The following is a 22,646-nucleotide window of genomic DNA, read 5'->3' as shown; positions in this document are numbered from 1 at the left end:
TATAAGTGGAATAACTTGCAACAGACATCCTCTTTAACAACCCTTGTATATTATATTTTTTATCGAATGTCAAAATTGACGGAGAACATAAATGCAACGTGCCGAGCTCCATCAGCCGTTTCGCAAAGTGTCGCCGTTGTTGTTTTGACACGGACACAAGCCAACGCAGCCACTCGGGCCATTTAATCAATCTTGGCAAACCCTCAGAGGCTTAATGAATGTCCCTGCCAAGTTTCATAAATGGGGATCAATTATAATTGATTTGCCAGTCTGATACATTTATTAAAGTGACATCCATTTATTCGCCAGCTCACCTGCCCGTGCCGCCGGGCCAACCAACGAAAGCAGCATCTCATACGTTATTCCAGCTATCACTTTCACATATTTGTGGGATAATTAGATGAAGATTCAATAGGCTATTTCTCAAAATGCTGATATGGTTCTACGATTGGCCCCGCAAAGTGACATTTGGTGATATATGGTGGCGAGAGCCGACAAAGGCGATTATGGTCAACATGCTGCAAAAAAATGCTGCAGTGCCTTTGTCGACAGTGACACTAAGGGAAAAAAAAAAAAAAAAGTCTTCATCTTCAAGTCTGGAGTCATCTTCCAGAACTCTAAATGATAAGAAATTGACTTTTGTTTGACAAGATTATACGATTTGTTTTCCAATAATAATTGTAGTTTTTTCGTGCAAACACAAAAGTACCGGAGATGAGAAAGTGTTCACATAAAAAGTGAGCAGCACGCTTCAATGATTTCTGTGCGTGTGTGTTTTTGTGTGTACACTGCAAATTGTCTTTTTTCGCACTGAGATGAGCCAAAAGCGAGACAGATGGTTGGCTCTCCTAAATCCTTTCCGACCGGACAAGCGGAACCGCACCGTGACTTGTCAAGGGCGATAATCAAGATGTCATTCCGAACGCTTTTGAATCAAACGACCGCAATTTAGCCTCGTATTGGTGACTCAACGTTTTTTTTTATTTATTTTTTATTACACTTACCCTTACATGCTTTGTTGGCCAGTGCAGTGAAGCACTCAAGTCAGTCAGTCCTCGAGCAAAGTGAACTGGTCAAACAAAACATAAAGCATAAAGTGAAAACATAAAGTAAGCAACAATGGAGCACATTAAAATCGTGAAACTTTGCAGGACTGACTTTCCAATTGCCGATTGACCGTGACCCCGGATGGCTGAGAATCTACACGAACAAATCAGATTTTGTTCCAGCCGGCGAGCACCAAAGCTATCAAATTTCAAGGGTATATAACCGAGGTCAAATGATGAAAGCTGCACCTGTTCTTTTCCAGCCTCAGAAATTCTCCAATGTCGGAAAACACACGGTACACAACTAAGCAGAATCAACTCATTTATTCTCAACTGACGCCGTTTTATGTAGTGTATTAAATCGATAAGCATCTGTGGACTGAGTAGTGAGCCCTGTGGTACGCCACCAGTTTTCTACTGTATCAGCAAGTGCGGGTGACACTTTGGAAGAATATAGTGCTAAACTATGAGGACCTAGTATAGAGCCTTGAGGAACTACAGTAAATATTTGTATTAAAAAAAAAACCTGCTTAAGCGATAAATATAAAATGATCAAAATCAAATAAAAACTGCAGTACGTGAGCGTGCCATCTCGTTCCCTTGACGATTCATCGCACACCAGTCATAACCTTGAAACAGATGATGTCGACATTGCTGTAAATCAAGGAGCCGCTTCTTGTTTGTGTTTTTGGCACAAGGTTGAACGAATGCAGAAAACAGCACACAGTAAGGGGATGCGGCATCTTTGCCTCTAGGTGCCGAGCTCCGACTGTATCGGAACATCATGAAAGTGCTTTCTGGGTTCCCTCCCCTCTCTCTGGCACCATTTTCTAAGCGGCTGCTGCGGCGTGCGTTTGTGGGTCGTGGCGTGGCTCTCGGTGATGAGTTGGAGCAGCACTGAGGTCAGCGCCTTAGCCTTTAGCTGACTCTGAAGCTTCACAAACAATATGTGAGGATCTGTGGGGGAGGGCCGAGTCCTGTGAGAGATGTAAGAGCAGCATTAATGAGCATCATTCTATTAATACCTTGTTGGTTAAATGCTAGGGACTATTTATGTCTTGTGAGCTTTACAGGGATTAAATGCGCACAGAAAGGAAGGATTCTTCAAAAGATCTTTTGATTTTCATGTTGATCATGGGAAAAAAAAAAAAGGCCAACTACACCCCGTGTCATGTTGCAACTTTATATTTATTTGTATTGTTTCCTTCCACGCTGTCACTATTTGTAATAGAAATGGATTTTCTTATTTCAGGCTATTTTGTGTGTTCCATCATTGTCAACACAGCCATATGAGATATGTGTCACTTGAAATGTACAGTACAGGGAAAAAAAAATAGGATGTATGCATGCGGTGTAAATTCAGACTAAGACAAAATGGCTCCTCTCATCCAGACGCGTCTTGATGTTGTATTGCTGAAAGCATACAGAAGAGCCATGTTTTATTCAAGCGCGAATGTGCATGTGTGGCTGTTTGTGTGCTTGTGTACACGAACGCCTCATCCGGAAGAAGATTTGGCTCAAAAGGCTCAGTGTGACAGCTCCCCCTGTCGGCCGTTTTGCGTCACTGCATAGAGGAGAAGAAAGTGACCATCCGAACGTGAGGCCGTCATATTCTTTTTTTTTTTTTTGCCACGATACCTTTCTCATTTTTCCAAATGAGTTCTGCTGCCCCCGAGTAAAGCTCGTAGCCGCGTGACATCAACTGTAAAATAAGCTTCCCGGGCCGCGACTCGGTTTTGAAGCGAAGAGCAGGTGAAAGCGTCTCCTTGGATTTCCCCCGTGAGCTCATTTCCCTTTCAAATGGAGGACATTCAAAGACCTGCTTGAACGCGCACACACACACTCGCAGTTTCTCGAATGCATCCTGCCATGACGACACTTGACTGGGGGCGGATGTGTGTGTGTGGGGGGGGCAACCATTTTGTTACGCTGACTAAATGAAGCTCATCCCTTTGACTGCAACACAGTTCCTTGGCATCTTGCTGCCACAAGGCGGCGCCAAAAACAACCGTTTTAGATGAACTCGTTTAGTGCAAATGACGACAGCGGGAAGCCATCTCTTGTCACGGGAGAATTCTTGAAAAAAGAAGAGCTTGTTTCTTGCTAGTTGTCTTTTTTTTTTTCTATTTCATTGGGGACAGGTGAATCCGTGGATTACGTACTGTCTGCTTTTTAGTGATTTTTGGTGGTTCCCCATACGGATTTCCCTTGTGAAATGTGTGCCTTGGCTCAGTTCAAAAAGTCGTGAAACACCGTTAGAGCACATATGCTACTCCTTAAATTGAACAGTAATCTGTTGTGGCGGCCTTGGCGGAAGTAACGATCCCCAGACTTCAAAGTGAACCCATGCCAAAATGGACTAAGCTGCTTATGAAGTGACACGTTTTTAAAACGTCTGCTCCCTCCTGGAAAAAAAAAATGCAGTGTGAATTCCATCTGGCGTGTCAGCCAGTCCTTGGAAGCTCAGCGGGATTCTCGTCCTCGGGCCTCCGAACTGGAACGCGGCTGACAAATAAAAGTGTGATGACACAGCTGCATGCGCTGCCCGACAAGCTCTCGTATGAATCATCTGCAGACTTTCTTATTTGACGCCCATTCAAATGGAGCATTGGCTATTTATAGACAACTACAGACATGACTGGATAAATGCACGCTTTGAGAAAATGCTCAAGAGGTCAACTGATGGCGCCTCTTCTTAAAACGCCAACCAAGGTTTGAAACCCTAATTTGTTAATTTGAAGAATGTACCTTTTTTTTTGTTCAATGCTACTTCGTGTTGGTCATTATGAACCGTCTGGAAACACAGAGTCCGTAAAAGCAACATGCTTCAAAAATTGTACTGTGCACACTGGACCATAAGCAGAGCCCAGTACAGCTGAAATAAGAAATGAAATATTGCCCTCTAGTGGTAGATTATGAAACTACGAGTATTTCATTAACTTGTACTTTTAAAAATAAAATAAATCGTGCAGGTTTGAGGGTTCTAGTCCTACTTAACTAAAATAAGACAAAAAATTGAATAAAACAGAACATAAACAAAAAATATAAAAAATAACATTTAATGAATTTTAAAAAAAGCTTCAAGAGTCAATCTGACATTTTATGAAAATAACATTTGAGAAGACAAATTCTAATAAAACGTACTTTGATTAAACAAGTAAAATGTCTTTAGTCAAACATTTAAAAGCATAATTTAAAAAAAAAAAACATAAAACTTTGCAGTGTCATTGCAGCTAACCACACACAGATGTGCTCAAAGTCCACCTCCTCTCTACCGCCCCCTCACCCGATTGGCCAATCCACTTTTTGCTCACCAGGCCCAAATCATCACTTTCTACTCCTGCTGCAAACCTAACTATTCTTTTCTTTGTTTATTTCTCGCCACTATTTTGCTCACGATGGCATCGGAGCATGACCGAGCGGTGCTGCAGGCCATCTTCAGCCCCAACACCCCGTTTGAGGACGTCCCCGGCCTGGACCGGGAGCAGGACCTAACAGATGACGGTGAGCCTTGATGGACCAACGCTTTCCTTCCTTCCTTTATTGTTTATTTTTCTATATTTAATTTTGTTGTCATATTTTTATAAACCTGCCAACATCTCTCCCCCCCCCCTGCCAGACAGCCCCTTTAACGCAGACTCGCTGAGGCAAGTAAAGAACTTGGAGAGTCGCGGGGTCTCTGCAGCCGAGACGGGGGATTTGCAAGGAGCTCTTGAGCTGTTTGGACAGGCCATCCGCCTTCTGCCCCGGCGGCCGTCGGCCTATAACAACCGCGCGCAGACCCTGCGACTGCAGGGCAACACGGCAGGTACCAATAATATTACAATGTATAATATTTGTCATTTTCACACAGGATACAAAATATATTGCCTGTGAGGGCATCGCTACTCAGTACCGGTGCCAAATATGTCTTTTGTGTTTGTGAATATGATCTTGCGTGTCCTCAGGTGCTCTGGCGGACTTGGACCGAGCCGTTTCGCTGAGCGGGGGCCGCGGACGGACGGCCTGTCAGGCGCTGGTGCAGCGGGGCCTCCTGCACAAGCTGGCGGGACAGGACCACAAAGCGCTCCAGGACTTCCGGGAGGCGGCGGAGCTCGGCAGCGAGTTTGCCCGCCAACAGGCGGTGCTGCTGAATCCCTACGCGGCACTTTGCAACAAGATGCTACGCCAGGTCATCGGCAAGCTACGCAACCCCGATGGATGCGAGCCCTCACTTTAGATGCAGTCAATAAATGAAACTTTTGATATCAAATATGTTCTTTTTAATTGTTTGGATACAAATGTTTTAGTACCAAGTGTGGAACCAAACAACTAAGTAAGAATGTGTTCTCCATTTTGTCAAATTATGACATCACTATCCAGCCGACTTGTATTAAACAGCCCAGGACTGGGAAACTAGGCTGGGCAAAGATCCAGAGCCACTTTCAAGCACCATGTTAGCCAAAAGGTAAGCTGAGCTGCACTGAGATTTGTGTTGACACATGGTCGGTATTTGAATTCCTGTCATTCTTGATCCTTATTTGAACAAAAAATGAAATTGAATTCATTGAAATTATGACCATGTCCGTCTCTGTCATTTCAACGTCACTACGGAGATTTGTTCAAATTGCACTTTCGTTTTTCACCGTTAGATGGCAGTGTAATCAACAATTACAGGCATGCGTGTGTGGCAGTGACTAATTTCAATAGTCAATCCATCACAATCTTATAACACTATCCATAATTAAAAACAAACATGTACATGCACAAGCGAAAGGGGATATCACTACGACTAAATAATACTTTTTAAAAAACAGTTAAATGAGAGTATAGCGAAGAATGACTTCATGTTGCATTTAATGATCTTCCTCCTTGCTGACTTCCCGCAGGCCACTTAAAGCCACGGGCTCCGTGCGCCTCTCCATCTGGTAGTAGGGGCACGTTCGGAGGTGCACCGCCACGGAGGGCGAGTCGCTCAAGTGCCATCGCTCCACCGGGCAAAACAGCGAGCTGAATTCCCAAACCTGACGAGCACATCACATGACAAGCGGAGGTACACACGACATTTGCTATTTGACACACTGCACGTGAGTTCGGCTATTTAATTTTTTTTTCCCAGCTACAATTTACGACCTTGACATGCTCAGCTGTCGGTCACGTCGCGTTATCATCGTAGTTGTTCCAAGAGCGATCATCTCGCCATTCGCATCGCATCAAGAGAATGCATGCGCTGTTTGTCCCGTGATCTCCCGTCTATACATAAACACAGTATGCCTTTGCACCTCATCAAGTGGACCCGGTCCAACTTTTTATTCAAGTCACAGCAGAACAACTTCAAAATGTACCACAAGTTTTTCATACAATCCCTTGGGGGTGTCCCAATACTTTTGTCTATCAGGTGTATGTCACGTGAGTTGGCGCATATCTTAAACATGACCGAGTGAAGTCTATAATTGTGAAGTGATGAAATGTTGCCAGCATAGTTTGTATTGTTACTGAGGCGTACCGAGCCCTGGCTGGCTGCTGTTTACAATGAGGCCGGCAGCTGTTAAATATGGCTGACATTTTCCACTCACAGCTAACGAGGCAAGCGTTAGGGACATTTAGGGAAAGACTGAAATCCAAACTCACTACAAATGTTGATATGATTTTTGTCCTGCACATCATGCCAAATATTGGGCCTACTCCCGATGCAGTGTTAAAATGTAATGGATGTCTGCCCTCTAGTGGTGAGCCCCGCCCACTGATGGGCTACCGACCAGCCCAGAACCCGAGAAAAACGATGGATGGATACTTACTTTCTTTCGGCTCTTCCAGGAGCTCCCCCCGTGGGAATATGTCTTCTTCTCCCATTTGAGGGAGACCATCCCTCTGCTCTGCAACAAGGTGCCGCACACTTCTCTCATGGGACGCGACACCTGTGACAACTGCGACAAGGCGAACGAGTCCAAGTATCCGGCCACGTGCCGGAGGATCTCCACAGGCAAGTTGCTCAAGTGATCCGGGAGATTTGACGCTTTGGTACCCTCGAGGAGCTCCCGGGGGACGTCTGGCCGGATGACCAGCTTGTCCACGCCGCTGTGGTATTTGACCTCAGCCGGTTGGCCGTCCGGGCGAAATCTCGTTTGGGCGAAAGTGCAGCCGAGGTAAGCCAGGGGGCAACGTTGCAGGAACCAGCCGCCGAGGCCGGCCTGGATGTCGGAGTGGACGTTGCGGAAGTGCGAGGGATACTCGTCGCGGCGGAAGAAGAGGCCGCACGTGTAGCTGAAGGCCGAGCTGGTCCTGTTGTGTCGCCTGGTCGCCGACTCGGTTTGCGTACGGACGCGGAGACACGCCGCTTCGCCGGCGACCGTGTCGGCGAGCGACCCCTCGGCCGGGAACGGCGCCCCGTTCAAATTGTACGTTTGCGTCCCGACGTTGACGTAGAGACCGTCCGAACCGGTGCTCTCCGAGATCTGATGCCCTTTGAATTCTTTCTCCAGACAGCACAGCAAGGTGGCGCTCACCTCCTCGCACTTGGGGAGTTCCTCGGACGAGACGTTCAGATCGGCCGTGTCGGCGCTCCGGTGCGCCACCTCTATTTTGCGGTTGGGGTCCTTCAGGTGCCAGCGCTTAGCTCGGTAGCTGCTGGGGACGTTGAAGGAGCGGACGGACTTGACTTCCATGGGTTCCAGGCTCCCGTAAACAAAGTCCTTCTCCCTCGGGGTGCAGGCGGCCAGCTGTCCGAAGTTGATGAGCATGGCTCCGTTGTGCACCAGGTACATGTTGTATTCCCCGATGTTGGCCTCCTTGCCCAACTTCTCCAAGACGCCATCCTGCCAAGGTGCCAGGCCAGATGTTCCATTCTGGCATGAGGAACTTTCTCTCACCGCTTCCATTTTCTTCCCGCTCTCCTCGGTTATCGCTGCATTTTTGCTGGTCTGCTCACAACCGTTTATCTCCTTCTTGAATATTCTCTCCCAGGAGCTGTACTTTTGAAGACTTTCCCTATCCAACTCATCACTCGGTTCCTCTTCCATCATCTTCGCGCAGACATTCTGTGTATCTTCATCAGAAGCCGAACGTAAATCCTCCCTCGTGACCCCGACGTGGATATCTTCGGGATCCATCAACTCCGGGAAAACGCTCTTCATCTTGATGGACTTGAACAGCAGCTCTTGATCCCTCAGCGCCAAGGCGACATCCAGCTGCCGTTGGCTTTCTCGGGACACGTTCCTGTAGAACGTCAGGTCATTCTCCGGAACGGGCCAGCGGTTCCACTCCTGAGAGCAGCCGACCACGCTGGCGGGACACGCCTCCAGGTGGAGGGCCTGCCGATGCCGCGGCATGCTCAACGGGCAGCCGTAGCCGGCGTTGAGGCAAGGAACCGTCTCATTGGGGCACAGCAGGCGGTGCTCGTCTTCTTTGCAGACGTGAAGAAAGGCGCCGCAGTCGTTGGGGCAGCGGACCACCGCGCAGCCCAGGGAGAGCCACGACGGCGCCGGGCAGCGGATGGCGTAGCAGCGCTCGCAGTGCTCGTGGCGGACCGCTGGCATGCTCCTGAATGTCAACGTTGGCTCACATTCAGTGGCGGGAATCAACACCTCAACTATTTCATGAGTCTACTTCAGATTGACTTTCCTCACAACTTCTTACTGTTAGACTTCTTTTGTCCAAATAAGTAGTCTTGCTATGTTTTGCTATGCTCAGCTACCCGCTCTTTTGAGCCAATGCTAAAAAGCGCATCTTCAAAATGAATAGTGCATCAAAAGAACATGTCAAATCTTTTCCGCCATCAAAAACATAAATGCAACAAATATTTCTCACCTTGTGTTCTTGAGTTGATGTCACCTCGCGTCGACTGACCTCTTGCACCGTGTGTGCGCTTTTATAAATAGACGATAGGAGGGTCTGGACGGGGCGCTATTGTCACAACTTTGCAGAAGGGCTAAGGTCAAGTTACAGTCGCCAGCGGCTCTCATTTGTGTGCGATAAGCCCACCAGTCACTAAACACTTCAACTACTGCGGCACGCTCACGCTGGAAACTGTCACCGCTGTGGAATTTTGGTGATGTCACTCTTAAAATATAACAGAAATATTTGCATATCAAATCATTCAAAAACACTTCCCTGGCTATTTTCTTACAACAATAAAGGGTCTTTTGTTTTCACAAGATGAAAAGATGACATTTTTGCATCGGGACCTTTTTCATTCAAACAAAATAAAACCAAAACATATTTGGTAGTAAACCAGTTCTGTTGAGTTTTCAGCAGCCACAACGTTTTCTTCCACTAGGTGACAGTCTCACTCTGTTAAAAGTACAAAACAATAAAGCAATCATTTTTGACCAGTTCTTTTTTATTTCAAAATTAATCAATATATCATTTGTATGCTCCCTTACAAATAAGTTTCAGATGTATGTGTATGATTTTTTTTTTAGATTTGGTATATTTTATGTTTGTATATTCCATGATTTGAACATAACACCTTTTTTTTAAGCGGATAGAATTCCAATACTGCATATTATACTTTATAAATGCAAGAGAAACCACGTCATTGAATAAAATGCAACATATTAAATAATAGTGCGTCACCATTGATAGATGCATTGCATTGTGCGGCTTCTTCTTTTGGCCACCAGAAGGCAGTATAACACAGGCATGCAGACCAACAAAGAAGAATAGCACCGCTGTACTCAACAGGTGTCGTAATTAATTTGTCCTTTTTCATTCAGGATGAAGTTTATAAGACAGTAAGTATTGTTATATCATCTGTCTACGTTTAATATTCGCTTTTTGTGTCAAAATATTTGTTGTTTAGCATCTTATATCCGCCATTACATCTGATTCTGATTATTGTTGCTAAATATTAGCATGCTAACGGCGTTTTCTATTTTGAGTTAGGATGGTTTTAAATACACAACGCGGATTAATTTTCTTTTGTTTCAGGTTTAGTTTTAAAGTAAACTTCAACTGGGAATGGCTTTATGTAACCTGAAGCCTTATTTTTTTCTATATTAATTCTTAACTATTAGCCAAACTGCTACTTACTGTGAACTGAATTGATTTTCCCCACTCTCCTCAAGTCAAAGGAAAAAAAAAAAAAAAAACAGCTCAGCTTGTAATTCGAAAATCTTTTACGTTGGGGCACTTGTATCTCAAGGCACCACTGCGTCTGTCATACATCTACTGTGTTTGGTCACGTTTATGTGCTGTGATTTGAGGCAGCATGAAGATTCATCGACCCGGTCCTGCAAGCTTTGACTAATGGCGCTGATTTGCACCGACTGCACCATCATCTATTCCCTTGCATGGACCTCCTCCTCAAACACACACACCAACACGCACACACTGGAGAGCCACAATCTACAGTGAGCATCCTGCAAGTCTCCACCGGCCCGACACATCCACAATAGAGACGCTATCAGAGGCAGATGCTTGCCTGGCTCTCCTGCGTGTTGGCGCCGCAATCAGCATATATTTGATTTTATGGGCAGGCTTTCTTGCTGTAGAACTGCGTGGCGGTTCTGCGGGCGTCCGACTATTGAATTATGCAGTTTAAAGGTTCAAAGGCAGTAGTGGAAACTAGTCGTTTCTGAATTTGCCATGACTTTGAAGTCGGATAAAGATCTATCTTACGCATGTCGAACGGAGTAGAGCTTCGGGATCCAGCAGATGGCACTGTGGTAAAAAAATAAAAACGTTTTTTGCTTTTTTATTTGATTACAGTAAGCCCCCACCATGCCTCAGTTGCGAGATCGTAGTCCCTCTATTTCACAATTTTGCTTGATGGAATTGCGGGGTAATTACACAGTGGACCACTAGATGGCGGTACACGGTTTAGTTTGCGATCATGTAAATTTGAAAGAACGACAAAAAAACAAATCGAACATTCCCGCTTGGACCCAAATCTACATTTAGAGCCAAATTGCTCTCTCAATAAAATCTAACTACTGCAAGTTGCTCATTTGGTTAGCCCGTCTGTTTCTTAGGACTAAGCTAGCATACCTGTCAATATTCACATTGATCCAGATCATTTCATTTTCAGGGAATTGGATGGACTGCAAGTGGACTGTTGTGGTTGTCTTGCAAGATGTTTCTCCTCTCATGCAAGAAGGGTTGTGCCAGCCTGAAAGAGAATTTGGTAAGTCATGTGAATGTGTGTTGTGTTTAAACTGTAACTTAAAACCTAGAATTTATATATGAATAAAGTACACATAGTTGTATAGATTAACATAATACAAATACATTCACTATCTGATGACCTGCCAATATTTCATGGATTCATTCTTGTCCTGTTGAAGCACATTGTAACAGATACTCATGATGTCATTGCAAAAGTAATCAAATAAGATTCCGGGTCTAACATCCATCGTGCGGCGCTAACATCCGTCTCTTGTAATGCAATTAATTTCCCCGCTCATCTCACGGAACGCGGCTCCCCAATGAGGGAATCATTGCAACAAGTCCATCTTGGAGGCCACAGGTTAAGCGTACACAGAGGCTCTATGTCATGTTATTTAATGTTCTGAAATATGACCGCGTAGCGTTAGTTAGATGGCAGCGAATTGCAGAAGAGGGGAAAAAAAAAAAGAATCCCCGTTTATTAAAATTCAAAGCCAGTCATAAGGTGTCAGCGTCACGGCAGGACTAATAAAAGCGTCTCTAGTCGAAAGTTTGGGAAGCGAGCGCATCCTTTCCGGTCTGCAGAAGCTCCTATAAATCTCCTCCAATTCCTCTTATTGCCATTCCTCTTAAAGATTGGCCCCGTTTGGGAATTTCCATTTTTATTAAAGCCGGCAAACGTGTTAATAAAGAGGCCAAAGTGATGGGACAACAGAGCTGAGGCAAAAAGGAGGATGCAGGGTTGGGGGGGGGGGGGGGGGGGACTTTATTACACAGCTCAGACTTATGAAAAGTTTTTTTTCCTCTACATATTTTCAAATACAAATATTATTTTATATATATATATTTTTTTTTTTTCAAACTATCCTCAATATAAAGCCTTTATTAGCAAAGTAGAATTAAAGAAATTTGAAAATGCACATTTGAGAGGGTGTTGGCAACAGAGACTCGACACGCTTTGTTTTTAATTTGCACATGAAATTCAGACTACTGTAAGGTATTGTTCAACACAATATTTAAATGCTGAATGTGAGAGATATTTTTTTGTAAAAGCTCATGGCAGTTTTTTTTTTTTTAGCATTGTGGGTTCATGTCGATTCCAGATTTGAAGTTAGACGTGAGGTTTTCAAGGCATATTATTCCTGAAAACTTTGTAAGGATTTAGGAGTTGTACAACCACAGGGACGCTTGACTTGAAAGGCTCCTCTCGATCTCAATCTGTGAGGAGTGCAAAAAGGTCTTTACAACTAATTAAAACGGGAAATCATTGGCTGATTACGGTCTATTTAACCCGCCACCATGAATCACTCCGATGCTGTTGGCTACGTTTAATAGGAAACGCTTTGAGCAGAATATGACATGGGCGCCTTCTGGACTCCATCTTGTGACATATGGTCGCCCCAAATAGGTCACAAGTTCCAGCCAGCCGACTTCCTTATTAAACGCCCCCCCCCCGTCAATTTGTCAAGATGGCATCACGGGTGTCTCCTCGCCATCCTTCTCCAATTCAAGCCTCGGCGCTAGCGAGACCGTTGACCAATGAACACGGAAATGTTTATTGGCATATCAATTTTGCTGTCGGCCTTTCTTCGGCACCCTTGATTCGCCTTTTAATTACAAAGACTAATCAAAAGTAGCTTGTAATGAGGCCCGTGTAGGTTCCCCCTTGGGGCAGGAAGTGCGCTTGTGTCACTTTGCATCATTAATGGAGAGTACACCGACAGAATGGAGCCCAAAGTTGTAAATGAGATATTTCCCTTCACTCATTTGCAGAGCTAATAAGAAGGAGCCGCCACGGAAGTTGGCGGCGGCACGCCATTTCACGCCCGATATACCGCCGTCGTAATATATGACAGCTCTTATAAAATTCATGAAAGCAGTAAAACAACTTGTTGTGAGCGAGTCCAGTGATAAAGTGCAATGACACAATTTATCTCTTTGCTCTTGTTCCACCCCAAAGAACTTTTATATGAGGGAAAGTTGCTCAGGCAACCGGTCCGAGCGACGGCGGGCAAGCGGAAGTAAAAAAAAAGATATAAATGGGTGTTAAAAAAGAAACAAAAAAACGAGGGAGCAGATCACCGTGACAAATTAAATCGTATCTTCTGTTATCATTCTGTTAGTTGCGCTCCTTTAGTTGACAAGTGGCGCTCCGTTGACTTGAAATAGATCTTGAAGCTAATATTTGAAATCAAACCCCCATAACCGCTAGAAATCTCACCCAGCATCGACACGTTAAGCGACGCTTGATGTGTGGCGCATGGCGAGAAGCCGCCAAACCAGCACTACGGCTTTTACTTTGCAAACCATTGAATAATCTGCTCGCCAAAGGTACGAAAACTCCCCGCCGCGTCGGCCTCCAATTACCGCCAGCCATGTTTACTCGTGAATCAGCGCCGATGAGCACAGCGTGGCCTCTCGCCTGCAGCTCCCCCGCAAACAGGGGCTGTGACTCAACGTGCCAAATAGAGAGAAAGGGGCGGGGCGCCGTGAGGCGTGTGTGTGGGGTGGGTGCAACCATCACTCTCACGCTCCATTAGGCCTCACGTTGCCGGCGGATGAAGAAAAATGTCTTTGCTTCCGACGGGCCGCAGCACGGACTTCTCGACGCCGGCCGCTCGTCCTGGTGACGAGGGGATGAAGTGCGTTTATTTAGCACGTCATGGAAGTCATGGGAGGTCGTGAAATACAAAGATTCACCGTAACTTCACTTATCTCCTCCCCCAACACATTCCAGCAACCTTCTCCTTCACTGCCATCTCATCTTAAGATAGACCTTTGAGGTTTTTATCCGTCATTGGCAGTGAATGAGTTAGTTAAAAAAAAATTCAGTCGGATTGTCGGAATTTCAAAGAAGCGGCGAACACCAGCGCCGGGTCACGTTCCGTGGGAACCTCTGCCGCTTCTTTCATCCTATACTGAAACCAACAATCAGAAGAAGTCCGTCGAGCTCGTTCAAGCCAAAGGCAGCAAAAGAGCGAACGTGACACCAGGAAGCGGATGACGGTGGCGGGCAAGAACAGCGTGACGAGCAGGCGGATGCGCGGCCGATTCCAGTGGGAAATCACAGAAAGGCCCGACTCGGGCCTGAAAGCGTTCAGCTCTAAATGGGACGCGTGACGGCACCAGCCATCACTTGGCTGCCGCAGTATCGATTACCAATGCGAGGTGTCTCAAGCCGCAGCGGCGCGCTCCCCGATTGAACTCGTGAACGTCGGAAGAGCAAACTAGTCAGACGCCGATTGCCTCGAAACAGTCGAAAACTCGCCGGGGGGCTTATTGAAGGCCCGACCCCTGCGCTGTGCTCATTAAATTGATTCATGGATTCAATAAGTGGGGCGCAGGTGTGCACGTCGAGGACTCGGCGGCATCCATCATTCTGATCAAGCGTCTTAGGTGGCTTCTCCGCGCAGATGTTGCATTTTTGGTTGCACGTGCCTAGCAGGAGCCTGATAGGGAGAGGGTGTGCGCACTTGTGCAACCACTGTAGTCTCTGTTCTTTATTTCTACATTTCTACTTCCAATCTCTGAAATCGTTTTTTAGTTCAGTTACAAAGGTCACAGTAATGGTAAAAAAAAACAAGTTTTGAAATGATGACTTGATTTAAAAAAAGAATAAACCCGCCATTTGAACTTTTTATATTCACTGTCTCCATTGAGGCCAAAAAAAACACCGGAGTCCTCATCCTGGCTTGATTACCTGCGTAGCGTCGAAGGCCAAGCGAGGCTAGCGAAAGAGCCTGGCGGAAAGAGACGCTTCATCTCGCATTGGAAGCGAAGCGACTGATCTAATACCTGGGTGTTTTTTTTTTTTTCTTTCTGAGACTTTTTTGATGTTGCGCCCCCATCAGATTATCTCGCCTCCTCTGAAGAAGTGTGAGGAAAGAACAACAAACAGCCTCCAGTTAAAGCGTCGCATTTATCCGTCACCTTGGAACTTGTTTGACTTTTGTTTTAGCTCAACCATCGCCGCAACAGCATATTTTGGATACTTTTCTCTCTGATTGAACCAACTAATGGATCCAAACAGGTAAAGTGAGCCAACACGTTCCAATTCCACATATTCATCCGATAATTGATATTATGAAATGTCGGGATGGAGCCCATCTGGCCCCTTCACATCTGTGAGGTCACGCTCATTGCTTTGGCATTTCGTCGCGTCGTGCTCGTCGTGACCTCGGTCGGCCAAAACAAGACAGTGAAAAGCGGAAGGCCGCGACCTGCTCCCGTCACACCGGCGAGCGTTTCACCTGCCGTTCCCGCTCTTCTTTCTCTTTTAATGTCACGCAAATGTCACTGACCAACCACTTCATTTTAACATTTCTAATGCAGTGAAATGAAGGAGGTCATGGCGGTTAAAATTTAGCACTTTGATTCGTCTGTGTTTACCTTTAAGTTAGAAAATATTTTCTTTCTTTTCGGAGGTTACTCCTGCCTTTTAGCTTTGTCAGATGTAAACCCCGCCCCCTTCATGAATAAATAAATAAATCCCACGCACCATAGAAAGATGCGATATTGGAAAAATAAAAAACTCGAAGAAGACAATAAATTAAACATCTGTGCACGTCAGTTACAGGATCTAACTTTAGCTCATGCATGAAATCCATACGTACAATCAAAATATTTAAAAAAAAAGCAAACACTTTTCATCCTCGAGGAGCATATGCGCATAAAAGTGTGCGTGTGTAGTCGAGCACCTGGAGTCCAGGGACACTCCATCAACATGACGGCTCTTTAAGCCGCCGTGGACGACTAAACTCTCTAAAAATATATATCAAAGTCAGCGGTGCTCAGATCACAGCAAGGCGACGGGTGCTTCGCTCCGCTCGCTTTAGCGGGAATGGAGAGAAGAAGAGAAAAAAAATCGAAATGAAAACTTGGGCACAATGAGAGAGAGAAATTAACAAAGTGACGTTGGCATCGCTCAGCCGGTGGCGTTGACGTGACTTGAAATAAACTCGCAGTCCCATGCTGTGACTGGATTTCGAGTTTGCAACTTTGCCATTTTGAGTGAGGAACATTTAAAAAAAAAACAAAAAAACAATTCTTGGGTTAAATCTTCGAATAAGACCTGAGTTGTTGCATTGTCTCTTCCTTCGTAGACCATCTTGCAGCATGAATGAATTACTGCCCCCTTGTGGATCATTAAGGCAATACGTGTATTTTGTAGCTTATGGCTTTTCAAGAAAAAAAAATGAATTGGAAGCTTCAAAAATGACAAGTATCACATTCGATTTATTCGGAACTGCAATGTTTTAAAGTCTTTTGGTGCCAGTGAAAGCTGATATTTCCCTCATCACAAATAGCAAATTAGTATGCAACCTAATCATAGAGAAAAAGCAAAACAGTCAATAAATAAATCACTGTCTCCAAAGGCTGCCCTCTGACTTAGCGGCTTCATCATTCATGCCGGCGACTGTAACATGCGTGTCCTGGCGACCATTCTGGTTATTGATGACGACGGCGGCGCCGCCGGTCATTATGCATGCTGGGAGCGAGCGTGTGCTCTTCTCCGTGCTCTTGAAACTCATCTGGGCTCAAACAACTCCTGATAGTACATGCGTAATGCAAAATGCCACAGATGGGCTAACAAATAGCATCTTTAGCACCGATTTTTAAACACAAATGGTGGCGCAACACCTGTAGACGGATTCTATATATTTCTATCCTCTGCTAAGAATAACTAACGGCAGCTTACTCAGGGGTCACCAACTGAGAGCGACGTCTGCGTACTGTGGCTTTTCTGTATTTAAAATTTAAAGGCAGCGCCGCTACAAAAGTGTCACCGTGTCACACTCCAGAGAGAAGCGCACTTATCGTGCCCCCGAGCAAACAGCCGTCAAGGACGAAGATTAGTTATCGACTCGGTTGCAGAATGTCACGTCGACGCGGGTATACTGTAAGACGTCGTAAAATTACGATAGGATTAAAAAAAAAAAGCCTTGTGGCTTTTTAGGACATCCTCTGGTAAGAATTTATTTCTGCCGGCTCTTCTGTGTTTCTTTTTATGGAGATCAATATGTGAATTGTGGCCTCATATTCACAAAGTTTGCCTTCCCTGGCGCTTACATCAGGAATGACCAATTTTCAACGTGGGAACAGCGCGTGATGCCGAAGGTTCTTTTCAGCAAACAGCGTGAACCACAAGCAGCCAGCGTGTCAGCACATTTTTAATCATAGCAAAGACAAAAGACAAAAACAACAACAGCAGCATGCGCCTGGTGAAACAAAAGCTGTGTGAGATGTTGTACTCCTTTCAGCAAACTGTCAAACTGCCTTTCAGCGTTTGGTCAAAACGACATGCGGATCATTTTTAACGACCGGGAAATGTCAGTGAGAAAAGTTGCATAGCTTGTATGGCACATTTCCAAATTGTGTTAAACACATCCACGCTTGTTCACACTTTTTCCTCCCAAATGTGTTTTTAACAGGAAATAGTTCAAAATAGCAATCGGGCATCATTTTGGTTGTAAATCGACATGTCTGTGACAACGGTGCAAAATTGGCTGAAGTAAATGTCACATTTGCATTTTGGGCCATTTCGCCTCTTGTTTGAATCACATTTAACAGAATGCCTTCTTTAAATAATTTGTATGAAGAGTTCCTATTATATTTTAAATTTGTGTTTTACGATCAAATGTCGTTTATTTTGTCAATTTCTTCTCTCGCATTTGAATGATTCAAACATTTGAACTTTGAACTTTTGAATGAATTCCTGAACCGAATTTGTTGAAAAAAAAAAAATTTTTTTCAAAACAAGACATATTTTGTAAGTAAATTGCTATATAACAAATTATAATAAATTAATCACGCAAGAAAGGAATAGTCTCACATGGTAGCATCGCTGCAAGACTGGCGCAGCTATTTATTGATGCATCGTTTTGTTGGAGTGGAGAAGTGAAGTGAGCGAGCGAGCGAGCATTCAGACAAACACGTGCGCCCGCGGGAGCGTGTTACCATGGGGACAACAGTCGGTACGAGCTATTAATCATCCTCGCCGTTGATTAGTGCGCTGGGAATGTCAGGTGCATCATGTCCTCTGGCTTTCCTTACACCCAAAAATGTCTGCAGCGCTTTCCGATAACGTGTCTTTTACCGTCCCCTCCTCGCACAATGCCTTCACCTCGGAAAGAAAGCAACACCCACACGTTGGCGGCCGCAGCTCCAAACCTCGACATCAGAATGCGTCCAGTCTCTGAGGCCCAATTTATTGGCATTGTGAACATGCTATTTTGTGCCTGCTTTTTGATGCTGTGAATCAATAGAGGGCAGCGTGTCTCCAGGAATGTTGAGCGCCGAGCGTGAAACGCAAACTTTCTTCGAATCAGCAGGTTGCCGTGCTACGATGCAGCACGCCGTGAAATGTGTCCAACAAATAAGATGAGGAAAAACTCAAGTTGCTGACGGTTTTACCAATTGTTGCTTAAAGGGATAGTGCATAGCCATTTTTTAGCCATCTATCTGGATGGCTAACTGGCTTTTTAGCTATCGAGATAGCTAACGGCTATCTAGATGGCTATGGAGTAGATGGCTAACTGGCTATTTAGCCATCTAGCTAACTGGCTTTTTAGCTATCGAGACGCTAACGACTATCTGTTCTCTAGCTATCTACATGGCTAGCTGGCTATTTAGCTAGCTAGCTAGCTATTGTGTTCAGAGTGTGGATCATATTTTCAGGGGGGGCTTGGTCAGGATTTGGATTTGACTTAATATGACGGCATGAATAGTCGAAGCTTCTCGAGACGCCACAAGTTGAGCGCTACAACCGTGTGGCGTTCCGTGTCTGCGGTACACCTGGATGCACCAAGTTGACGGCTATTGTCGGGGCGCCGGTGCAAAGCGCAAAGCGCCTGGGAAGTCAACGGGGCGCATCGCTTGACATTTGGACGCATGATTAATGGCTCCCCCCAACTCGAATGTCAGTTCAGTAGCATTAGCACAGACGTCGACAGCTATTTCGAAATAGTTCCGACTAGTAAAATGCTTCGTTTTTCCCGCACCGTAAACATTTGCGCTCTGCCAGACGTGTGATTGTTTCCGAAGAGCGGCAAATTTATCCTCCCGCTGCCAACGAAGCTCGGGCCCTATTTTCTTGTTCAATGGAGTGCAAGTGGGCGGTTCAGCTCTGTTTGCCGGTGTGTTACCAAAAGAGATCTAATGCAAACACAATTAGAACAGCAGCCCCGAGTTCCGTTATGCATAAAATTGATCGACAATCGGAAAGGCGGCTTTTGCCAAGCGCGCTCTGTGTAAATCTAAGGAAACAATCGCATTGGGTCGGAGGAGGGAAAAGCAGAGTTGCGTCGACTTCATCCTTTGGAGCTGCGGGTTATTATTCTGGATATCCGCACGCCTCCGGGGTATTGGACTTAGAGAGCCGGTCGGGTCCGAAACAACCCACAGACGACTGTCGGATTTCTTGGCGCATTGCTGCATATCTAACCATTGTTAGATCTCATGTCCTTTTTTTAGAACAACTCGCGCATCGCCGCTTCCTCACACACTCTCTCGCGCTTTTCTGTTGCGGCGGTTTAGAAAGCCCCCCCCCACCCCGCAGTCCGAGGCTTTGATGCAGGGCAGCACTTCCGAGTGGCCCACTGATACGTTTATTGATTGCTCTGCACTGCAAATACTCCCCTCTGCAGTTGTACGTTCCATTCCCCTCCGCTTGGCGGGTGACAAATAGCAAAGGAACACTTTTCACAGCGCAATCGAAAGTAGCTTTCAATCAGTGAGTATTCTTTTTGTTCCACAATGCGAGCTGATAGATTGAATTTGTCTTTATGTGGGCTTCTCCTTTTGAAAAGTGCTAGCTTGTTTGACATTGGGTTGCGTTTCTTTTCGGATCACTTCGCGGTCAGCCAGCCTTGTGCAGTGCTCTACGGGGGGTTTTTTTTCAGCCTTTATTGAGCCGAGGCATACGGTGTACGGATCGGTTGCCAATCGGAAAAACAAACCCAAAACAAAGCATTCACGCCTATGTGAAATTAAAAATCGTAAACTAAGCTAGCTAGCATGCATGTACTTCAGGTACAGGTATTCAGATGAGAGCCGGAAGACATGGTAATCGCTAAAATTAATTTGTGAGAGCAGCTGGGTCATACAATATCACACATTATAACAATATTGAAAGGTAGCTAATGGGAATCGTAGCATCATGCTATCATTTTAGACTTTAGGAACAGACAATTTTGCACTCCGCAGGTGATGATTGAAGTGGCGAACATTTGCGTGTTCGGCTTTGAATTATTGAGCACGGGGCCCTTCATCCCAACGCCGCCGCTGTTTTTAATTCACTCGGGCCGACCGGGAGATCGCCGTGACAACCCCAGTCAAGACGCGCAAACGTAATGCGGCGCTCGCGCCTGCATATGAATGAGCCCGTTACCGCTGCGGTCTATCCAAATAAATTGGGGCTGACTTTTCCAGGGCCCTTTATGGAAGCCGGTCAAGATGGAGAACGTGTAATATTCAGATGAGAGGCGACACTCGTGAGCGTAGGGAAAACCATGGCGAGACCTCTTCTGTCCTTTTATGAATCTGAAACAGAAGTAATGGCTCACCTACCTCTCCTCAGATTTTTGTATTCATTTTATGACATTGAAGAGCAACGCCTGATTGAAATCGTCATCACGTTATATTGCTGCAAATAATGACGAGAGCAGTGCAAAACATCCTGAAGGTGATCATTAAGTTTTGAGCAGACTTGCGAGATTTATCGTGATGCTCAATTAGTCATCCAAGGGCAAGGAACGCGGCTATTTAGCATTGCGCTAATTAGTGTTGTCGCAGTACTAAAATTTTGAATTTGATGCAAAAGTATGTTCATAATGATACGATAACATCGCAAAAGTCGAAAACAGCCGTAAAAGGAGCTGTGTCATTGATGGCAAAACTTTTTATAATTACCAAATAAGTAGAGGAGCATCAAGCTGGCATTAGCATTAAGATAGCGTACTGGTTAAAAAATGGGCATCTATCTCACAACGTGGCCATATTTCACTCGCCACGCCGCCAGCGCGTGACAGTCAAACGGGCGAAGAGGAGTTATACTCGCGAGTCGCTCCGCCGGCACGAGAATAAGTGGTCAGCCGAGAGGAAGAGGAAGTCCGGCTCCTGGGACTGACATGAGCCATGCGCGTGTGCGGACAGCATGATAAATGAGGTCCAAAGACTGAGGAGCCCATAAATCAATATCACCTCCTTCCTTTGTGAGCTTTAAAATCCCGAGTGCGTCTTCTCGTTTCGACGATGATGGCGGGACACCCGGAAAGTTAGCGGCGGTATTCCCCACGGTTCCCCCCGACCCGCTGTTTGCCGCTCCTCCCACGGAATATCGCGGCCTCGCGGCAAAAGCAAACTCGACTAATGAGTCTTCCTCCGGGGCCCGTCGCGTAGTACCTCTAAATGCATCGCTCCGACTCCATGAATGATTTATCACAGGAGGCTCCCACGAGCCAATGAATTGTGAGCATTAATCCCATACATGCGCCCGTTGCCACTTGCATTACCGCTGAATACGGACGTACAATATTCATGCAGTTTTATGTGTAATACGGACCCCTGGTCAAATGGCAGGTTTTTGAAGAGACCAAGATAAATCATTTTACATCTTTACAACCACCAATAACCTATACGATCCAATTAAAATAAAAAATAAACAACTGTGTTAGTTTGGTTGCCCAATTTGTGTCCCCTTCTTATAACTGAGCATGGGGAAACTAAATGTAAGCTACTAAACTACTATATTAAATGTTTGAAATTTGATTTTAATAACGCTTTCGGTGTCTTGGATTCAAAATCATTGTATTGGTTATTTGTTGTGGCGGTACTCACGTTTTATCCGATCCTCTCGAAACTAACACACAGAATAGAAGTTTTCCATCCGTCTTGACAGTCAGCACATTTTGTTGTCGCTGCCTGATGCCAAGAAGGCAGAGTGAAAAGAATTGACCCAGTGCGCCACACGACAAGGATGTGAGCGCCATTGACTGACAGCCGCCGAGTGAAGATTAAATGTAACGTACATCCCTTTTCCCGAAGCCGCCACAACAGAGCTGCCATTGAAACTCGCCGTCGGCGGGAGGGAATTTGTCACGCTCCGGAGGAGCCTGGATTGACTCCGAAGAGCTGCCTCCGTCACTTTTTAGTTACTCTCCTCTGACAACATCGGAGACCAAATATTTGTTCAGAGATGAGTCGGGAGAGTGCATCGGGGAAAAGGTTCTTTTGTTTTTTTTGTTTTTTTCGAGGGCCACGGACCTCCCACTTGAGGCTCAGAGAGAGATAGCCATCCCACGGTGTTGCTGTCAAAGACGACACGAGTGAAGAGGTCAACACGGCGAGTGGAAAACACACTCCAGGATCAGATTGTTTGGGGAGGAGCTGAAAGAGAATCCAAGCTGTGACAGGGCTTAACCCCTTTTTATAGAAATAGACTGACAACTACCATGTAAATTTATACCTTGGAGCGTCTCAATGTGGCAGTTAGCCGAGGCTAATTCCGATAGCTAATGC

General features: G+C 45.4%; 3 protein-coding genes across 5 annotated transcripts in view; 2 read left to right on the top strand and 1 right to left on the bottom strand.

The window, feature by feature from the left end:
• Positions 1 to 4,207: 4,207 nt before the first annotated feature.
• Positions 4,208 to 5,635, top strand: ttc36 (tetratricopeptide repeat domain 36). The gene is made up of 3 exons (XM_085915645.1): positions 4,208 to 4,550; positions 4,666 to 4,854; positions 4,994 to 5,635. The coding sequence occupies exons 1-3, from the start codon at positions 4,445 to 4,447 to the stop codon at positions 5,263 to 5,265; spliced, it is 567 nt and encodes a 188-aa protein (XP_085771771.1). The 5' UTR covers positions 4,208 to 4,444; the 3' UTR covers positions 5,266 to 5,635.
• Positions 5,261 to 22,416, bottom strand: LOC147054016 (F-box only protein 40). Of its 3 annotated transcripts, none has more exons than XM_085915642.1 (5): positions 21,966 to 22,416; positions 11,013 to 11,133; positions 8,832 to 9,314; positions 6,824 to 8,564; positions 5,261 to 6,049 (listed from the first exon to the last, which is right to left on the bottom strand). In XM_085915642.1, exons 4-5 carry the CDS (start codon positions 8,558 to 8,560, stop codon positions 5,882 to 5,884), a joined length of 1,905 nt encoding a protein of 634 aa, XP_085771768.1. In that variant the 5' UTR covers positions 8,561 to 8,564; positions 8,832 to 9,314; positions 11,013 to 11,133; positions 21,966 to 22,416; the 3' UTR covers positions 5,261 to 5,881. The 3 variants fall into 3 exon arrangements, 2 of the variants coding, with proteins under 2 accessions (XP_085771768.1, XP_085771769.1); XM_085915643.1 differs by having other exon boundaries at positions 6,824 to 9,314; positions 21,966 to 22,049; positions 22,157 to 22,416; XR_015066613.1 differs by lacking the exons at positions 5,261 to 6,049; positions 6,824 to 8,564; positions 8,832 to 9,314 and adding an exon at positions 9,346 to 10,685.
• Positions 9,667 to 22,646, top strand: part of cntn5 (contactin 5) — a 67,844-nt gene continuing 54,864 nt past the window's right edge. Inside the window, exons 1-2 of the mRNA XM_085915640.1 lie at positions 9,667 to 9,757; positions 11,053 to 11,148. The gene's annotated coding sequence lies outside the window, so the exon portion shown is untranslated. The remainder of the gene's footprint in view (positions 9,758 to 11,052; positions 11,149 to 22,646) is intronic.

This window comes from Syngnathus leptorhynchus, chromosome 7 (assembly GCF_054491065.1).
Source record: "Syngnathus leptorhynchus isolate UIUO chromosome 7, UIUO_Slep, whole genome shotgun sequence".
Classification (NCBI taxonomy): Eukaryota; Metazoa; Chordata; class Actinopteri; order Syngnathiformes; family Syngnathidae; genus Syngnathus; species Syngnathus leptorhynchus.
The sequence above is the reverse complement of the archived record's forward strand: the minus strand, read 5'-3'. Positions and strand labels throughout refer to the sequence as shown.

Bases quoted from the DNA above. Each gene is read 5' to 3' on its own strand.
- ttc36 (XM_085915645.1), top strand. From the start codon at position 4,445: ATGGCATCGGAGCATGACCGAGCGGTGCTGCAGGCCATCTTCAGCCCC. The intron at 4,551-4,665 runs GTGAGCCTTGAT...CCCCCCTGCCAG, and splicing joins GCAGGACCTAACAGATGACG to ACAGCCCCTTTAACGCAGAC. The intron at 4,855-4,993 runs GTACCAATAATA...GCGTGTCCTCAG, and splicing joins ACTGCAGGGCAACACGGCAG to GTGCTCTGGCGGACTTGGAC.
- LOC147054016 (XM_085915642.1), bottom strand. From the start codon at position 8,560: ATGCCAGCGGTCCGCCACGAGCACTGCGAGCGCTGCTACGCCATCCGC. The intron at 6,050-6,823 runs GTAAGTATCCAT...TGTGCTCGTCAG, and splicing joins CCTGGAAGAGCCGAAAGAAA to GTTTGGGAATTCAGCTCGCT.